Here is a 20,442-nt window from a genome sequence, read left to right on the forward strand (position 1 = left end):
TACGTGAAGTTCACCGGCGTCATAGCGGGCAGCATTGCGCTCAAAAAGTACCTCGAGGACCAAAAAATCCTCCCCGGCAGCGTCTGAAATAATGATTTAAAAAAAGACTCTGCTATATAATACCGTGGCGAGTATCGCACTTATAATTGGCGGGGCCGTGTTGAACGCCACGGCTTTTATCGGTGGCAGTTATCTGGCGAGGGCGCTTGGCGGGGGCGACAAAGCTGCGCTTGAAGAAAAAAAGCGCTACGACAAAGCTCTCGAAGATTATCAAGCGGCTTACGCCAAATACACGCGCGACCGCACCCATCTTCTCGACTGCATTGCGACCAACGCGCAAGTAAAGGAGCAGGCCAAGCAGAACTTCACCAACACCGACTACGCCTTCAAACTCTACAACCAGGCGCATCCTGACGAACAGATGGTACACCCCAAAGAGCCCAAGTTCTCAGATTTCTATCAGCCGAGCGAGCAGCAGAAAAATGGTGAACTCATGTTCGTTGGCGTCGGAGCGCTCGCCCTGGGCTACGCAGCCTCCCGGTTCCTTTAAACTTTTTTACGCCTTACTTATATGGACGCCAAACTCACAAAGATATACTACGGCCCCGGGGGCTATTGGAAAGGAATCGCCGCGATCAAAAAATTAGCCGAAGCCGCCAAGGTACCTGAAGAAACCGCAAAAAAGTGGCTGATCAGGCAAGCGCTCTGGCAGATATACCTCCCCGCGCCGAAGCGAATTCCTCGACCGAAATTCGACGTTCCCACATCCAATAAGGTCCACCAGGCGGACCTTCTTTTTCTGCCGCACGACAAGCTCCCTCGCGGCCGCAAAGTTTATAAATATGCTCTCACCGTTGTCGACGTGGCCAGCCGCTACAAAGAGGCTGAACCCCTGACTTCGAAAAATTCTGATGAGGTCGCCCAGGCCTTTCAGAAGATTTACAAGCGCGGGCCTCTCAAATGGCCTGAAATGCTGCAGGTTGACCCCGGGCGCGAATTCATGGGCGCTGTCACACAAGAGATGGAAAAGCACAAAACATATATCCGGCGCGCGCGCGTTGACATTCACCGTGACCAGGCCATTGTTGAACGTTTTAGCCGCACCCTGGTGGAGCGCTTGTTCGGCCACCAGTACGCCGTGGAAATGCTTCTCCCTGAGGGCCAGCGGTCCACTGCCTGGGTGAAAAGACTTCCTGAAGTTGTTTCGGCTTTACACGAGGTCACAAGCCTTATCGGCAAGAAACCCGCCGTTGCCATCAAAGAAAAATCTGTTTATGCTCGGCCATCGACACCTTATTCGAGGCCTGTTGGAAAAAACGAAAAAATACTCCCCTCTCTTGTCCAAGTTCGTTATCTCTACCAGCCCGGCGAGCTTGAAGAGGGCGTGAAAAGAGCCACGGATCCAATCTGGTCTTTGAAAGTTTACAGTGTTGAAAGATCTTTCACCAAACCCGATCAACCCGTTCTCTACTGGTAAAAATAGTCACCAGTCTCACCAAGGGTTTGGAAACGATATGTTGACGACGGCTTTGTGATTATCAAGAAGGACGCCGTTTCTTCCTTCCACGATACTCTTAACGCCTGTGATCCCAAAATTTCTTTCACAATTGAACTTGAAAACAACGGCCAAATTTCTTTCTTAGACACCTTGGTTTCCAGAAGAAATGGAGTTGCCTTTATTGATATATTTCGGAAGCCAACCCATACTGACCGTTATTTGGATTTCTCTTCCCATCATGCAAAAGAACACAAAATCAGCACGGCCTCGACCCTCCTGTTCCGGGCATCCAACCTCCCTAGCAGCTTTGAAGGAAAAACATGTGAAACCAATCATGTTAGGGCCGCGTTAGAAGCTAATGGTTACCCACCGGCTGTTATTTCTAACATCCTCAATAAGACGCCACCCCCATCTACAGTTCCTCCACCAGAAGAACTGGTTTCTATGTTTTCCAAATGGGCTGATCCATCTAATACGTACCAGTGTTTTGCATGTCTCCCTTACATCAGCGGCCTAACCGAGCCCCTCACAAGATTACTCTGCAAAAATGATATCCGAGTTGTCAACAAACCACTTAAAACCCTTCAACAAGAATTCCCGTCACCAAAGTTCAGACAACCCTCAGATTTTCAATGTAATGTTGTTTACAAAATTCCATGTAAAGACTGCCCTTGGAATTACATAGGAGAAACCGGAAGATGCTTCCAAACCCGAAAAAAGGAACATCAACGAAACTTGAAGAACTATTCAAATGGCTCTAATGTTGCCAACCATGCGTGGCTAAAAAATCACTCCATTGATTTCGACAATGCTTGTGTCATTGACAAAGGCAATTACCGCGTTCGAAAAACACTAGAATCTTGGCACACAGCAAAAACCGTCGACGCGGATAACAACTCAAAACCGTTGCCTAGGCAATACTCCATTTTATTGTAATCAGGCCTCATTTACATTTTTATCTTCTAGCTTTTTTCACGCTTGTTTTTATTCTCAATTTTTCGCACCCCATTCGTATATATTTTCGCTTGCGCGCCAAATTTTTCATTCGTTAAAGGCTATAGACTGATAGCCGAAAGCTTATGTTTTTAATATATTTTTAACCAGAGAACGTTTTTATTCCAACCGTTCTCTACTATCTGCGCGACGGTCCCAAGCGCGGCTTCGTGCGTGAAGAGCTGCTGGTTGTCCCTCCAAACACGCAGTTGCCCCCTGAACAACTTTGAAACTTTGGTTCCAACTCTCTTCCGCGAATGCGCACAGGATTTTTTGTATTGAATAAAAAGAAATCAATTATATCTCACCATGCCATCCGTTGTGGACATCGAGGATTTTCTTTACTGGGCCATTGAGTTTTCCGCGAAAGAAAAGGGGAAGAGCCACGACGAAGAAGTAAAGTATTTTGCGGAGCGTTTCGATGCATTTGCTCTCGGCCACGGAAAAGAACTTTTCTTGGTTGACGAGGCGGTCACGGAGTATCTAATCGCTCGAGAACAATACAAGAACGCGCCCATTAACCTTATCGACTGGATCGTCGACAGCTCGCGAGATGACAAGATCGCTCTCTCAAAATTTATGAACTGGCTAACACCCTCCCCTCCAAACACACAGTTACCCCCAGAGCAACTTTGAAACTTCAGCTTCCAACCCTCTAAGTTCATCATCTGTTAATGTTGACAATATATCCATGCAGGTGTACCCGTAAGCTTTTGTATGGATACCGTCGTCACCTATCCATCGCTTTGAATCAAATGGCGAAAGCGAAATTTTGTTAAGATGCATGCCATAGATCTCGTGTCCCTCGCTTCGAAGAATGTTCACTCCATGCCATTGCTGCTTCGCAACGAAAAGCGTTTCCTTGTAATTTTCATGCGTTATTTGTTTCTTGACAACGCTCTTTTTTACTCCCTTCGCTTTTTTGATATTTTTTTCGTCCGCCTTCAAGATGGGGTACATTTTCGGTCTCAGACCAACGTACTCTGCTATGGGGGTTCCTGCACATTCGTCTTTCATTTTGCCCAAGACCTTTTTGTTTGTGTTTGAGTGGAGAGGATGCTCCTTCGGGTAGTCGCTCGTGTCGTAAAGGCCCATGGTGTTTTTCATGTCTTCGTAGACGTCTTCTGTTTCGATCAGAATCAGAAGGCTGTCGGTGTCCGTGTACAAGAGCTCGCACTTCGAGCCGTACTTCTTTTTAAGCTCGTTGTAAAAGAAGTCGTACATCAGGATCTTGCTGTTGTCAAGGATCGTCATCCCCGTGTAGACCGGCTTGTTGAGAAGCAGCTTGCTTTTTCGCATGTCTATCCCCGCCATGTCGTTTGAAAATAAAACATGCCTTGAGTACAAAGGGCTGGCGATCAATTTCCTTAGTTTGTCCGTCTCATTGCTGCGCACTATTTTTATGTCAACGCGGTTACGCAGGTTTTCCATGGTTTTGCCGAAAACGGAGCTGTTCATGAGCTTGTAAAAGTTCTTTTCGAAGTCGCTCTTCGCTTTCTTCCTGAACTCTGTGTTCATCCGGATGTAAGGCTCCATCCAGCGTTCTTGTTCGAACTCCAGCACCCTGTGCACACGCTTCAGTTTCATGCCCTGCTTCAGATAAAACTGCAAGTTCCTGTAATGCACAACATAGTTCTTTTTGTCGTGAAGCGTTAGCAGCAGCTTCTTGCTGTCCGGGGGTTTCAGATCCAGGTCTTTCATCAACCCCTTTTGGTAGTCCAACATCCACTCCTTTTTTACGGCCTTTTTCTCCGGCGCCAGGGGATAGCTGTTGTGCTCCTCGTGAAGTTCTGGCGGGTATTCGAGATCGACCTCGAGAATGCACCCCATCTTTGCGTTTTCTTTTATCCTAAGAATCTCCTCCTCTGTGGGCATGACGCGTGCCCACTTAAAACCTCTTATCTGAAGGGCGTTGCACATTGCCCATCCGTAAAGGTTGTTTTCGTCGAGATACATGAGGTATTTTTTTGGCTTGCTGGGGTCGTAGCCCGGTACTTGCGGGTTGTTCGCTTTTGCGTACCTGTTGCTTACCATGGAGATTCCGCCCCGCATACCCCCTTCCACGAAGAGATGCATTTCGTAGTCTGTGAAGAGCTCAAGCTCGACCCCCGTCTTTTTCAGGAGCGCGTCCCAGAAAAGGCCTGGCGACGTGTAATTGCCCAATTTCAAACCGAGAGAGACTGGCACTAATTTAATTTTATCCGGACGGAAGTGGCCTTTTGGCTTTTCTTTCGTGACCTTATGACTTGCCTTTTCTCGACAACATGGAAAGCAAATCAAGTAAAAAGACCGCGAAAAAGGAAAGCCAGCCCGAAATTTCCCTTGGAGAAGTTAAAACGAAGGTTATTTCCGAGGATCCATCGAAGTGGAGCGTAGAATGCCTTCAGAAGTGCTTACTTAAACTTGGGCAAAGTGTGTCTGGATCGAAGGAACTCTTGGTCAAGAGAATCGTTAACCTAAAAAAAAACCCACTGATCTTGGATAAGATTATATTAAGGAGAAAGAAATCCTTCAAGTTCAAATCACGGCTCTTAGTACGCAACATTCCGCCACCAGAAGCAACCTGGACATCAGATTCAAGTCATTATCCAAAGGTAATTCATTTTTGTTTTGTTTTGTTTTGTTTTCACTTTTAATGTTTGCGTGAACAAATGAGTCTTACCTGTTTCTTATTTTGATTTTTTTTTCTAACCAAGAATTCCCATTGAAAATAAACTGTTGTAAGTTCTATTTAGACTGGTAATTTGCGAGCTGGGACTCAATGAAGTTTATTTTAAGTATAGCTGTTCAATGTATAATGGGTAGAATTTTTGTTTTAGGTTACAGGTGCCATGATCAAAAATTATCAAGCTCTCAAGCGCCAAGGTAGCCTAGGTCAGTACCGGAAAGCTCTCCGCATGTTCAACAGCAGGAAAGTTAAAACCGTTAAAGTCTGCAAAGAAGGAAGTTCTATTTTCGTAAAAGCACATATATTTAAAAGTTTTACACCTACAAACAATGGAGTAACAAGACCTGCAGTTGTTCTGTTCCAGGATGGTACACCTATTAAGGGCCACTGTGAATGTGCAGTGGGACTTTCAGGGTTATGCTGTCATGTTGTTTGCTTACTGATATATCTGCAACATTACACCAGCCATGGAGTTAAATTTCTTGCTCTTACTTGCACTCAGAAAATTCAAAAGTGGCACAGAAAGGGTGTAACAAAGCAAACTGAGCTGTGTCATGTACCTCTGTCCCAACTCCGAAATGTGCGATCATCCAGAAAGTTGAATGTTTCAAATGACCAAGCCTTGTCAGATGAGTCATTGGAGAAACATGATTGGTCGAAACGTGATATCGATGGAATGGTATCTAGAATCAGAAATGGGATTCAAGAAACTAAGGTTAACATTGAGAGCCATATCTATGACCAGCTAAAGAAATATGATGTGAAATCTGGGCTTTTTGAGCAGCTGCATTACAATTATAATTACAGATTAAAACAAGCCCTTCAAGATCACAACTATGCAAAGGACTGCTTTCATGATGAGCAAGTGCTAAAGCCAAGATTTTCTGCGAATGATTGTGATGTTTGGCATGCACCTTTGCTATTGACTGATAACATTGTTGAAGATCCAAACACTGAAGATGATCAGCTTGTCACAGGAATGTTAGCCCCAGCTGAGGATCAACATGACCCTGGTGCTTCAGTGGCAAAGAATCAAACTATGTATGAACATGAAACAGTACATTTGTATGTTAAGCAGTTAGAAGGTATTGTTGAGGCTGCTAAGGGTAATCTTGTTAGTGAGGGGGACAAAAATACCAAAGTTCTGTCCATATCAGTTCCTCCCTTGAAACCAGTTTATGCATTTGGCTTTAATTACCATGAAGTCAAACAAAATACCCAAGAATGGTTTCATCTCCGTATTGGAAAAGTAACCTGCAGTATAATAGGTAATCTGATTGGACTTGCTGGAGAGAAAGAGCACTTGCATTATTTATTATGTGTCAAAAACAAAATAGATCCTAATAAAGTTAACCCAAAGAAATTTGCTAGTTTTACCAGAGGTAGACAGTTTGAGGGTGAAGCTGTTGAAGCTTTTGTAACAGCAACAAAACTGCCAGTCACTTCATGTGGTTTTTTTGCCCACCCAAGTGATATTAACTATGGGGGAAGCCCAGATGGTGTTGGCCTGGGTTTTTTATTGGAAGTTAAAACAAGGGTGGCAGGGAGTGAGGGACCTCTCATCGCTATAACAGCTAACCATCTTCTCCAGACAAATTACCAGATGGCAATCACTGGAGCAACTATTGTGTTTTTGCAATCCTATCATCCTGAAACAAAAAGCTTCAATCTATTTTTAATACAGAAAAACAACTTGCTTCTCACTGTTACAAAAACCATCATTGATCACATGATCACTGAAAGTATTATCTGTGAATGGCCTCATGAAGAGAACAAACTCCTTAAAAAGCTGGGTGAGCTGAATGTTGGCAGGGTGCCAACCTTTCAAAGCACAAAACCATTGAGATCATGGGTAAAAGAAGAAGCCAAAAAAGTAATGAAAATCGACATAAACTCTTCAGATTAATAATCTCAAATTTGTCTTAAAAATAGCTGTGAAGGACATAAGCAAGCTGACAGAGATTATTGTTGGGTTACAAACATGAGCTCTTATTTGTTCTCTGACCATCTGCAGCTCATTTGCATTATGCTACAAATATAGTACTTGTACAAAATGTTAATTTAGAAATCAAATATTAAAACCGTAAAGTGTTTTCTGTTTATGAAGATAGCATGTCTTGTAACAATGCCTGTTAGCAGGATATCGAGTTGTATTTAAATGTCATTTTACTGCACTTTGCTGTCTTGTGTTTCCTTGGGACCAACAGGTTTCTTAGTCAAGTTAACAATGTGTGCCAGTGCAATCCAACAAATTCCAAGAAGGTCAACTCTCCCTGAAGGCCAGCATTTGTTCAAGATTGACCAGTCACGAATTCTGCCAATTGCATTTTCATTATAAATGCGAAGGGTTGCAATATCAAAATTTAGATTTATGTCATTTTCATCATACTGACAATTGTTCTTCAATGGTGGCCTGTTGTGATGTACTCCCATTTCATGACATAAATCACTAATTGCAAAGCCCTTATCAGTCATAACCACCTTTCCCTTAGGACAGTAGTCTATAACTCCAAGTTGTTCAGTGAGTTGTTCATCTGAGATTGACCCAGGAAAAGCATCAGAGCATTTGCATAAAGCACCATGAGGAAAAATCCACACAGATACTTTACCAGTTGTGTGATTTTTGTAATGGCTGAAGGTGAGGTTATTCAACTCAAAATTCTCCGATTGAGCAATCCAGGTCTCTGTGTTGTCCCCAAGAATTCCACAGTCAGCATACCCTGCATCAACAAAAACTCTAGGGAGGAAAGCTTCTATAAAGCCAGGCAATGGCTTCAGATTAACTTCGTCTAGCACACAGCGAAGGAAAACCATCCAAGCAACAAACACTCTTGAAATAGTTGAGGAACTTCCACCTACTAACTTGGCCATAATGACTAGATCCACTGCATGTCTTGCCACAGTCAGTGTGACAAGGAGTTCTGTTCTGTTGTCACGAAGTTTATTATGTGAATCTAATTTTTCCAAAGTTTGAACACAGTCAGGATACAAAATCAGATGTAAGAAAGGAATCACACATGCAAAAAGACAGTCAAATTCATTCACAGTGAGTCCACACATGTCAAAGAATTCCTTTTCCCTGTTCTTCAAGCAGTCATAGGTGAATCTTCTCTTCTTAAGGTCGAACTTCATTTCTTTTATTTTCTTTTCGAAAGAATCTATCTCAAACTTCATTTTGTCTTGTAAGGCTATCATTTCCGTTTGAAGCTTTCTTAGCTCTTGTTGCAATTTGTCAATACAACTATTTTTCTGCTCGAGTTCTTTAGTTAAACTCTCAACCTGGCATTTTAAGCTGGAATTCTCAGCTTCCAGTTTCTCTGATAAAATTTTCCTTTTCTTAACAGGGCGTGAAGGAAGCGGCGTCCTACTTGCAGGGGCTTTCCTCGGAGTACTCCTCACGGTATTGGCATTCGACGAAGCAAGAACCGTTTTTGTACAGTCAATCTTCCTTTTCAATTCCCTAGATGGTTTTTGGGAGTACTCTTTTTCCAGATTAGCAGCATATTCTTTTGTACAAATTATGTCTGGCAATTGATTCTTGTTCTCTCGTTTCCCCGAGCTCCAGTGAGCGCTACATATAACATGTTTTCTCCAGTTAATATTTTCGTTCATAAGAACTTTCCTATATCCTTTTTGAAGCTCAGGATCGCTGGGCAAAGTGTAGTACGTTATTCCTTTAGTTCTGTAATTATTCGTACACAAAGAACTGGCACAATTCCAATGCCAAGTTTTCGTGTAAGTCGCCATCTCTACGCCATCAAACTGAAGTGCACTTCCGTCCGGCAAAACCGATAACTTGTGCCAGGCTCCCACGGTATGAAATCAGGCAATAATGCGCCGGATCTAACCCATACTGCTCAAGGCACAGGTTTCGGAAGTTCTCAAAAACATCCGCCAGCAGCGCGACGTCCGTTTTCACGTAAAGATCGTGATAATCGCCCAGCGTTTTGCATCCAAAAGCCTCCCAGACAGCCTGCGCGTGCGCGTACTCTTCGTCTGTTATGTGCTCGTCGTTCAGCTTGCTGTAAAACTTCTCTTTGTCAGGAAGCCTCGTCTCGCCGAATCTTCCCCATGAGTCCATGTACTCGTAAGGGTAGATTCCTTTTTTGTAAAGTAGGTCGCTGCCTTTCGAAATCGTTGATATTATTTTCAATGCCTCCTTCGGTGTTGCGCTTACAAGTGAATCAAGGCTTCCTTGCAAAAAGTTCAAGCTGTCGATGAAACGCAGACCTCCGACCGAAAATGTGATGTATTTCTCCATGTTGTTGGCGACGCATTTCACCTCTTTATGCAGCTGTGACATCTCTTGCATCAAGTGGTGCGCGTCGTAGCCCCTTAGGTTGTGGAATACAACTGGTATTTGGTCCATATTGGGGTTTATTCGCAATTTCTTATTGCATTCGCTGTGCGCGGCTCCGCGGTACCTGCCCGTTATGTGGCAATGGTCCTTTACCGCGTCTCTGAAGTTTTTCTGAAGTAAAGGGTTTCCACAGTGCTCACAGTTTTCCTGTGATTTTGCTTCCAACTGGTCTTTTTCGTCTTCCAGCCTTTTCAGCCTTTGAACACCCCATTTCTTCTCTTTCTGTGCTTTGTAAAAACATTTTTTGTGGCCTTGCCCCCAATAACTCCATTTTTCACCTTCACCTTCTTCACCCGCTTCTTCAACGTTCCAGACAGGCAAAGAATCCATAAATTCGTCTTTTATCAGAGTTTTGTTGCAAATGTGGCAATCAGTTACTTTTTTGAAATTTTCCCAGTCCTTCCACGTCATTACAATCGGTCCCGGGGCGGCCAAACTCTCTCTTATTTTCTCCTCTTCCCGCAGAACGTCACTTAAAAACTTCCCCACCGCGTTTTCGCCCCTGTAAGTATTCGAACCTACCACTTTACCGTCGCTTCTCACAACAACGTAAGAGTAACCGCATGCCTCGTGCCATTCGGTCTTCTCTGTATAGCTTGTTTGCGTTCTCTCACGCTCACAGCCCAGAATCTTTCTGACAAGAGCCTCAAAGTCCGAGTAAATAACGTAGTGCATCTTCATCTGTTTTTTGTAGTTGTGGAAGGAAAGGATGTTTTCCCCCTCTTCCGGCATCTCAATCATTGTCGGCAAGCCATGCACACCGTTGCAATATTTTTTGTGGTCCACGAGCAAGTCTGCTCTTGAGAAACCGGTTAAGCACATCACACAAAAGTGCTTTGCGTTTCTGTTCTTGCTCTGATCGAAAAGCAAAGCGCTTTCTCTTTTTACGTAACAATAGTGCTGAATTTCCCCTGACTCGATTAACATCAGGTTTATCCGCGGCACATTCGCTTGTTTTTGGCTTATCCGGTGCACAATCACACAATCGTTTTCCCAGCCAAATACGTTAATTGCGAGTTTCGGGTTTTGTGCCTCGATCTTTTCTATCTGTTTTACCGGTGTTGGGAAATCGATGCCTACGTAGTTGATACCGTCGTTAACCGGGTATTTGCTTGGTCTTTGCGGGTCTTTCCCGCCTTTTGTGGGAAATAAAGCGGCTCTGAGTGCCCACTTCAAACATTCGTTGTCCCTGTTTTTCACGTTGATTATTGCCTTTTTTTTTGCCAGTTTGGCTGGAAGAGGCAAATAGGTCCCTCCGCGAAGTGGCTGATAGCGTGCAACATTCACATACGCGATTTGTATCCTTTCAACCACCCATCCTGATCCCTTCTCGGACCAGTGTTCCATTTCTCCTTTTGCGTTTTCAATGAATTCATCAAATTTTTGTTTTATCTGGTCCTCATCATCCCTTTTGAAAACGTGCGGTTTGTCGTCTTTAAAATAATGCTCCATGTATTGCGTTTCACCGTTTCTTTCTATTGAAAACTTTACTTCTAACCCAAAACTGACTTTAACGCTATTTAACCTTTGGGTTTCTTGTTCAACCAAATCAGTGATCTTTTCTTTGTTTTCTCTTGCGAACGCTAAAAGATCTTTATTGTTTGGATTCCTTTTGGATACATCCATTCTCCACACACGAAGCCATTCTTGGAAATTGTTTTGGGATATTTGAAAACCGTCATATAATGCGATAAAATCCGGTTTTAACGGTTCGGGAAGGTTTGTTTTTTCCTCCCTCGGTATTGGGCCGTAAAACATTTTCAGAACATCGGACGAATATCTTGCGGCAGCCATGTCGGCGTATACATTGTGCACACATTTCTCCAATAGGAAAAAAATGCTGGCGCATTTTTGTATATAATCAGTGCAGGCATTTCTTCAAGAAAAAGTATTTGTGTGCCGATTGATTACAGACGTTACAGCTTCGCTGCGCCGCTCGCGCGATTTGATTGTTATACTGTTTGCGTGACACACACATAGAAGATGAGGGTTCTGGACGCAGCAGTGATCAAGGGAAGAGAACGGGTAAAATAAGCCTCCCACGCTTGCCTTCCCTCACAAGTTTCGGGAAGGCAAGCGTGGGAGGCTTATTTTACCCGTTCTCTTCCTCTTGATCACTGCTGCGCCAGAACCCTCATCTTCTATGTGTGTGAGGCAAAAAGCTATATTTTCGCTTTTTTGCGAATTTCTCGAAGACTTTAAATTCTAAGAAAATCGGAATAATATTTTCGAAAGTGGCTCTCTAAAAGCGTTCTTTAGGCAAAGTTTCAGGATTTTCGATTTTTCGAACCTGGCCAGCCATTCTCGATATTTTCAGTCAGTGACTCTTAAGTATTCGGTTGATTTTCCGTCATTCTGTCTTTTAGGATTTCGGGGGATTTTCAGTCATTCCGTCTTTTAGGAATTTGGGGGGATTTTTCACCATTACGCCGTTCCGTGATTCCGTCTTTTAGGATTTGGGTTATTCCACCGTTCCATCATTCCGGCTTCGCAGAACTCCCTCTTTGGTGAGGACCGTCGATTTCGACGAGCACTTGGCACTCAAGAGTAAGCGTTCCTGTCATTGCATCGAGGTAACCGAACTTTGCACTGACGCGCAGATTCGCTGCGGAGATCTTTTGACATTTAAGGAAAGTGCAGTATTCATGATCGAAGTGCTTTCTATCTTTGTAAAGGAACTTCAAGTTTTTTGACAGCGGTTCATATTCCAGCCGGCCAGCGCTCTTTGTTTCTAATGTCGAGTTTCCCGCATCGGATTCTTTGAAGAGGAACTCGTGTTCTTTCGTTGGTAAAAGCTAACGGTGAGTTGATAAACGATGTCGGACTCCTGAGCTCGAAGCCTTTTAAAGAAACGGGACTTTCAACCATTTCTTCACCGTCTGCGGCCATCTTGAGTCATCTTGATTTGAGGTAAACTAACATCAGGAGGGAGAGGTCAACTTTGCTTGAGTTGCCATGCGATTGCGCGCCCGATGATCTTGGCCATTATGACGTCACTCGTGAGTCAGCCAGTGAAGTTTCAATGGCCGCTAAAAAATGACACCAGAAAAGTTTTTCATCCGATGATTGCTCAAAGAATTTGAACGAAAGCGATCAACAGACTACAGGAATAAGATAACCTATTAATATTGTGTCCAAAAATACCTTGGGTTTTAAAAATTAGATGTCGGAAGGCTCAAAAACACGCAAAATTTGGAGATCGCTCAATTGAAAACGCGATTGAAAAGTGAAGCTTCGCGCCCGTTTCCTGGGCGATATCTGGAGAACCCAACGATGAACAACACGAACACAAAAATATGATCTTGATATGGTTTAAAACGTTTGAATGGTTATGAAAACGAATCATTTAACATATGCATAAAAATGATCGTGGGTTTAAACCCATTATTTTGTAGACGATAGCGTGGAGGACCTGCTGATCAATACACGAAACCCTCGAAATATGAGAAAGTATTTGATGGAAAATGCTCCCTTACAAAGACATTTGAACTATCAAGTCATATGCTGGGTTGGAAATTAAGGTAAATAATGTACCAAGGAATTATTTTCCTGCGCTAAATTATCCGCAACTGTCAACGATAACATTTTCTTCAGCGAGGCCAACCAACTGACGCAAGCCGAGCAGACGTGTGGATATTTTAGGTGGTAAAATGATATAAAATCACTGTACGGGAGACCTAGATGAACCGGATGGTATTCAGAATAACATGGATGAGACCTCTTGGCAGAAAGGTGCTTTATTTCATGTCAAAATGTTCGTCAAATATGAGATCGGCGCAGGATCTGTTTCCTCGGGCGTCCGCATGCAATGTAAAGCCATTTCTTGTCTCGCACCTCTGACAAGAAAGGTATCCTACACTGGTGCTTTGGATTCTAATTTTTTTTTTAATATCACAGTGAGTTCAATTAAACTTGTATAGGCTGTAAAAGAAAACTCATAGGATGTTATATGGAAAAAACAAAAAAATACAGAATCTAGTTCCCAGCAGCAAGTGAATTAAAGAGAAAAGAAAATATGAACAGGAACACTTCCTATGCTAAGCCATTGGCAATAAGAGTTACCTTATCCAGGAGAAACTTGTAACGCCAAAATGACTTATTGCCAAAACAAAGAGTTCAGTAAGGAAGGTTAAGACAAAGCTGGAAAGATCAATATCTGGTGATCTCTTATTATAACGAAACCCCTTGTTTTCTAATAGTATCTGTCTTGAGAAACTGTAATAGCTTTACTGACTCTAAGTTTGAAATGATAATCAGTTATTTCCTTTATACTTTATGCTTTTAATTTTCATCATAAATCTTATGTAAATAGAGATAGCTTTAACTATTATTTTAGATTAAGTTTAAACTGACCTACAAAGAAATATTCTAGAGACAAGTGTCACAGAGGTTGTACTTGTAAACATGAACCCAAAGTCTGATTTCGCCCCAGCGCCATCCATCCCAGGTTCCCTGCTGCTTTTTGCATTGATGAGTTTATTATTGGCTTCAAGAGAATGATAAGCATACATTTTCAGCAAATAACAAAAAAAAAAACCCCAAAAGATTGGGTTTTAAATGTTTAATTGACCGTACAATGACAACAAATAGATAGCTTTCCATGGTGGTTGTGTGTATTGCTAGAAATGGGGCCTGCTTGAATGGTCTTGCAAAGGTGGTGGAGGATGGTAACCTAAGGTTTAAAAAGATCAAATGACTGAAAGGAAGCCAAAAAAAGAATGATAACTGAGCACTGGAATATGAAAAAAGGCTTAAGTAATCCTGGAGGGATAAAAACTTGATAAAGTTGGGTCTGATAGGGTTGTCTCCAGTACCCAAGACCATATAAATGGGGCCTTATACTCTCTCCTCCCCAGAAGCTCCCCATGGAAAATTGAATACACTCGAAACTACCAGCCTACGGTCTAAGCAGCATGAAAGAGGTCTATGCAGAGGAGAGAGGGCCTTGTACGTCCATATGTTTAAAGAAAAGTCACAAGGCTAGACTGCAAACCATGGGTAAAATGTAGACTGCAGGCTTTTTAAGAATATCATATTCCCATTTTCATTTATAGAGAGAATCAGCTAACCTTACACCGGGTAACATGAGCTGTATATTTCAGGCTAACCGGAGCACTTAGCTCTCTATAAAAGGAAATGGGATATTTGTTAAAAAGTCTGTAGTCTGCATATTCATTTTGTCCTCTGTCTGTATTTTAACCACCGCTGTGCAGTAGGCAGGCTTTAAGTCTTATTTAAATAATTAAGCCCAAGTTCTTGTTTGTGAAAGTTCTCATTCCATCATTGTGGATATTTCGGTTTGCTAGGCCTGTTGCAGAACATGTGCCGAGCACGAGATCGCAGATATTTCATACTCAAATGGACTGATCATTTTTACTACCGATTCTTCAAAATCATCTTCAATTACAATGTTTTCCTACACATATAAGCTCTTCTGTGACCACGTTACACGTTTCTTTAAGTTACCGATCACGTAAAAGAAGGCAATTTTACAGGGCGAATGGTCAAAATTTTGCCCCACATATTTCCACCGGAGAGCGATGACTGTAACACTTTAAATACACTTTATGCAAGATTTTTCAGTTATAATTAAAATCTACTTACCTCTCAAGAAAGAAAAATGATAATTACTCCTTGAGATCCAAATACAACATCACTTAAAGTTGGAATGATTGGAGAAATCCGCCTCAAAAAGATGTATCAACAAGAGGTGACGCCGCCATTTTCGAAAATTTTCTGCATTTGCGCGCTTCTTTAGCCGTGACGTCATAATGGCCATGATCATAGGGTCAGCCAAATCTGACGTGTTCACCTCTCATAATTAAGAGGCCCTGCGCCTAAGAAACGACCGATGATTTCCGGCTAAAAAATAAAATCGGCCGATTTTTATCTCCTAAGTAGAGGTTACCGAATACTATTTAAAAGTGAATTTCTTTTGTTTCAGTTTCGCTTTAAACCAAAAATATTGAGCCGCAAATTTTTTCCGTCCGATAGCAGCAAAATCAGGCCGAAAATAAGCCCCCGCAAAAAACTGTTCAGAAATTACTATCGCAACGCAAAGTAATGAGAAAACTACACAGTGTTGAAGAAAAAGGCCTTTTAATGCAATATCATTCGATAAACATCAAAAAACTGCCGAAGCGATTAAAAAAATAAAGTTTCAAATATTGTATACTAAATTAGATGGAGCGTTGGAGCTGATTTTGAAATAATTATTTCTCAAAAGTTCAACGCTTTTGAAAGCAATCACAGTGATAAATCAGACATTGGAGGGATATACATCACGTTTCTGGAAAAATATTTTTCGGCCAAAGTATATTGACCTTGTACAAAGCGTTCAAAGTTACCGTATTTACCGTTATTCTGCTACTTCGGCGAAACACTTCTCTTTTGCCAATACGGCCGTGGATAGCGTGGTAAACGCCACTTTAAACCTTGCTAGGCATTCAAAGACCATCCCAAGTAGAAGGACGTAGAATTAAAAGAGAAAGTAAGATGAAAAATACGCAGAAAAAGAAAATAACTCGAAATTACCATCTGCTAACGAAAGTTGAATCTGGAAAATGTCGTGGCGTGACAGCGGCCATTGACGTCATTTGTATAAATAGCGGCGGAATCCAAACGAATGCACAAATAGGAGAACAATTTTTCCCAGCCAGAAAATGTTTAGTGGAACAATGTTATGTTATTTTTGACAAATGATGGTCACTGAAAAAGGAAAACCTCCCCAACCGCCATACCGTTTTGGCCGCAGCGTGATCTGAGTTATGGGGTCACGACGGTCACGACTGGATCCCTAGCCGCTGGCCGCCCTAAGGACATTGCAGACTCGTTTTCCCACGCTCTTGTGACTTGCGTGACAAATGACGTCAATGGCCGCTGTCACGCCACGACATTTTCCAGATTAAACTTTCGTTAGCAGATGGTAATTTCGAGTTATTTTCTTTTTCTGCGTATTTTTCATCTTCCTTTCTCTTTCAATTCTACGTCCTTCTACTCAGGATGGTCTTTGAATGCCTAGCAAGGTTTAAAGTGGCATTTATCACGCTATCCACGGCCGTATTGGCAAAAGAGAAGTGTTTCGCCGAAGTAGCAGAATAACGGTAAATACGGTAACTTTGAACGCTTTGTACAAGGTCAATATACTTTGGCCGAAAAATATTTTTCCAGAAACGTGATGTATATCCCTCCAATGTCTGAATTATCACTGTGATTGCTTTCAAAAGCGTTGAACTTTTGAGAAATAATTATTTTAAAATCAGCTCCAACGCTCCATCTAATTTAGTATGCAATATTTGAAACTTTATTTGTTAATCGCTTCGGCAGTTTTTTGATGTTCATCGAATAATACTGCATTAAAAGGCCTTTTTCTTCAACACTGTGTAGTTTTCTCATTACTTTGCGTTGCGATAGTAATTTCTGAACAGTTTTTTGCGGGGGCTTATTTTCGGCCTGATTTTGCTGCTATCAGGCGGAAAAAGTTTGAGGCTCAATATTTTTGGTTTAAAGCGAAACTGAAACAAAAGAAATTCATTTTTAAATAGTATTCGGTAACCTCTACTTGGGAGATAAAAATCGGCCGATTTTATTTTTTAGCCGGAAATCATCGGTCGTTTCTTAGGCGCAGGGCCTCTTAAGGAGGTAAACCGCAGTACATTCTTTGGAACCCGAGGGCTCAAGACGAGTTGAATGAGAGCTTGAAGGAGCTTGAAGTGCATTCGGAAAAAAGTTCACGGAGTTGAAAAACTGTTTTCTTTTGAAGATGTTGTCTTATAAACCTAGCAGATACATGAAGGAGTAAATGGAGAAGGTATTGTGTTTAGTTTTGTGTTTGTATATAAAAGGTTAGAATTGTGAAGACAGAACAGATGTCTGGTAATGTATGACTGTTTATATGACTTGTCGGTCTGTAGTTTTCACGTGCAACTACAAGATAGTAAAGCTCATATGGTTGGTAGGTCGATGTCTTACAAATACCTTATCAGTGTATAAGCTATGAAATATCTGAGACGTTATTTCTTTTTGCTAGATCTTTGAAGGCTCAACAAAATGTTGTTAATTAAAGATCCAGGTATCTCCGAGTAACATCTAACTCCCCCCCCCCCCCCCAGAAACTTCTATCAGTGGAGATAACCACACCCATTCATTGTAAGAATCACTAGCAGTAACAAGGGCGGATCCAGGATTTTCCTCAGGAGGGGGTGCACCACTAAGGAATGGCGTAACTGACTGGTGAGGCAAACAAATTTTAGAAGCGAATACGAAGAAGGTTTAATCTCAAAGGGGGGGGGGGGGGATGCACACCCCCTGCATCCCCCTCAGATCTGCCCCTGTGTAATTAATGGAATCATCAATTCCAACCTTCTCCCCTCCCCACCTCTGGACTTTAGTGTAAAAAACGAAGCAAATGTCCCACAGTGGGGCTAGCTCATTCAACTGGTGCCTGTTTTATGAAGCTTGATTTGGCATAGAAATTTTCGTAGAGCTCTATGACTCTACACTTTCGTCACCAGTCTCCTCGTATGTGTTGGAAACTAAGATACATTACCTCCTCCTTCATAGCTTGTACCGTATTTGTGTATTGTTACTATGGTTACTGTGTACCTGCCTATATTGTGACATTTGATTTCAATTGGTAGCATATTCCTTGCATATCTCTCATATATATTAAAGTGCTATTAAAGTGTTATTACGGTTTACCGTGTTTGAATCGTTTTCAATTTAAAATTCTGTATTGAGTTTACCCTCTACCATCTACACTTTACGGTTCTATGTACGGGCGTAGAGGCTTACAGTTATTGTAGCAAATATTAAAGCACATGGGGAATGTTTAGTGTTATTACGGTTTACAGTATTTTAGTAATCTTTTTAATATGCAGTTCTGTATTGAGTTTACCCTCTACGCTCTATGCTCTACGCTATATGTTCTACCATCTATGTTCTACTCTCTACGGTCTACCAGCTACTCTCTTCAATCTACGCTCTATGCTCTACGTTCCACGATCTACCATCTACCCTCCAAGTCTATCTACACTCTACATTCTACCTGCTACTCTCTTTGATCTATGCTCTACACTCTATGCTCTACGATCTATCCTCCAGGCCCATCTGCTTGGAAGTTTATTGGAATTTTCTAATTTTTGAACAAAGACTAGTGAGCAGTACAAAGGAAGACTTCTTGTAGTTGAAAGCTTTTTGTTTATTTCTGACACCCTTCGTCTCTATCTGAGACTTCTTCAGGGAATGATTTAAACATGCCTAAGTTTAACTTCCCATGGAAGTGAATAACTGCTGAAACATGCTGTAAATGGACGTGACAAGAAATGCCTTTAGTTAATGCACATGTTATTGTGTGTTGTTACATTTTGGGCGCCATACGATTAGCTCTAACCGTATGGCCCCCAAAGTATAACAACACGCAATAACATGTACATTAAGTTTATTAAAATACTTTAAACCGTACTAACACTTTAATAACACTTAAATATATATGAGATAATAAAGAAAGTCAATAAATTACAATTACAAAAATTACAGCATTGCAGATGATCGAGAAACTCCCACTCGCAATTCAATGTTTTTTATCACTCTACTGGTTATTTAAGTCTCTAAGCTAGTGTAGAGAGTAGCCAAAAATTCTTGAACTGATAAACTCATAAATACGTAGAACGTAGAGCGTACATGTAGATAGTGGAAAATGGAGTGTAAGAGCTTTCAGAGCGTAGTGTATTGACCATAGATGGAAGAACATATAGCGTAGAGCATAGAGCGTAGTCAGGGTAAACTCAAGACAGAATTGTAGATTGAAAACAATTATTAAAACACTGAAATCCATAATAAATTAACACTCAACATTTCCTAAGCGATATAATATTTGCTCAAATAACTATACGCCACTACACCTCTACGGTGTACGCATATCTGAGAGAAACGGAGCTTAAACATTCAAAATACTACCGTAGAGTCGTAGAGCTCTATGAAAATTTCTACGCCTAATCGAGCTTCATAAAATGGGCTGGGTATAAGCTCATTTGTATGAGCTTCTAGAAGACTTCAAATTCCTGACCCATGGGACAAATGTCAAAATTGTGATAACTTCAATATTTGATTATGGATCTTAAATAGTACCTGTAAACCATTGTAATGGTTTAGTGTGCTAGTCTCTGGATCAAGTGCACATAGACAAGCTCATTGTCTTGCTGGGAACATTGTGTTGTGTTCTTGGGTAAGACACTCTACTCTCACACTGCCTCTCTCCATCCAGGGGTCTAAATGAGTACCAGTGGACTAACATCCCATCCAGAGGGGTGTCAACTGGTAGAAATACTCTAAGTTGTTTTATGCTATGGAAACTAGAGATAAGCTCTGGCCTGATGGGCCATTTAGCTGGAGTGCAGACCTAACCTCTTGTTATGGGCACAACTTGAAATAACATACTGATCTAGAATTGGGTATTTCAAGTTTATTTTTAATTATACCTTTTTGTTGAACAGGATCCTGACCAGAAGGGTGCTCTTGACCTCAAGTCAGAGGGAAATGCACATTTCAAAGATGAAAATTATGAGTTAGCAGCAGCATGCTACACTAAAGCATTAAAATTACTCCCTAAAGATGAAAAGGATAAAGAAAAACTGAAAGATAGAGGAGTGATTCTAAAGAACAGAGCAGCATGCTATTTAAAACTTGTGAGTAATATTTCATTGTTATGTTCTCGATAAGTTGTACAACCAATCAATCTTGAAAATTTTCTTACTGAATTTCTCCAGGGAAAATTATTTTTTCTTTTAAAAATCAACCTTTGCTTTTTTTCTACTTAAGGTATATGTGATCAGACCCACTCTACTTAATATCACTGATAATACAGGACATGTATAGAAACAAGAAATATACACAGCTCAGTTTCATGCAAGAATTAGACAAATT

At 41.5% G+C, this 20,442-nt stretch overlaps 4 protein-coding genes and 1 long non-coding RNA gene across 7 annotated transcripts in view; 3 read left to right on the forward strand and 2 right to left on the reverse strand.

Annotated features, from left to right (window-relative positions):
• Positions 1-20,442, forward strand: part of LOC145494874 (uncharacterized) — a 246,763-nt gene that overhangs the window by 145,090 nt on the left and 81,231 nt on the right. The gene's annotated exons all lie outside the window — the stretch shown is intronic.
• On the forward strand, positions 4,651-7,216 carry LOC145494976 (uncharacterized). The gene is made up of 2 exons (XM_081474553.1): positions 4,651-5,085; positions 5,311-7,216. Exons 1-2 carry the CDS (start codon positions 4,756-4,758, stop codon positions 7,063-7,065), a joined length of 2,085 nt encoding a protein of 694 aa, XP_081330679.1. The 5' UTR covers positions 4,651-4,755; the 3' UTR covers positions 7,066-7,216.
• On the reverse strand, positions 7,254-8,906 carry LOC145494977 (uncharacterized). The gene has a single exon (XM_081474554.1). It carries the CDS (start codon positions 8,904-8,906, stop codon positions 7,326-7,328), a length of 1,581 nt encoding a protein of 526 aa, XP_081330680.1. The 3' UTR covers positions 7,254-7,325.
• LOC145494979 (uncharacterized) lies at positions 8,917-9,469 on the reverse strand. Its single transcript, XM_081474555.1, has one exon. The coding sequence runs from the start codon at positions 9,460-9,462 to the stop codon at positions 8,917-8,919; it is 546 nt and encodes a 181-aa protein (XP_081330681.1). The 5' UTR covers positions 9,463-9,469.
• The window catches only part of LOC145494713 (protein unc-45 homolog A-like), a 35,452-nt gene continuing 32,235 nt past the window's right edge, over positions 17,226-20,442 (forward strand). For both annotated transcript variants that reach the window (XM_081474275.1, XM_081474278.1), the window contains exon 1: positions 17,226-17,329. The gene's annotated coding sequence lies outside the window, so the exon portion shown is untranslated. The remainder of the gene's footprint in view (positions 17,330-20,442) is intronic.

Source organism: Orbicella franksi, chromosome 8 (genome assembly GCF_964199315.1).
Source record: "Orbicella franksi chromosome 8, jaOrbFran1.1, whole genome shotgun sequence".
Lineage (NCBI taxonomy): Eukaryota > Metazoa > Cnidaria > Anthozoa > Scleractinia > Merulinidae > Orbicella > Orbicella franksi.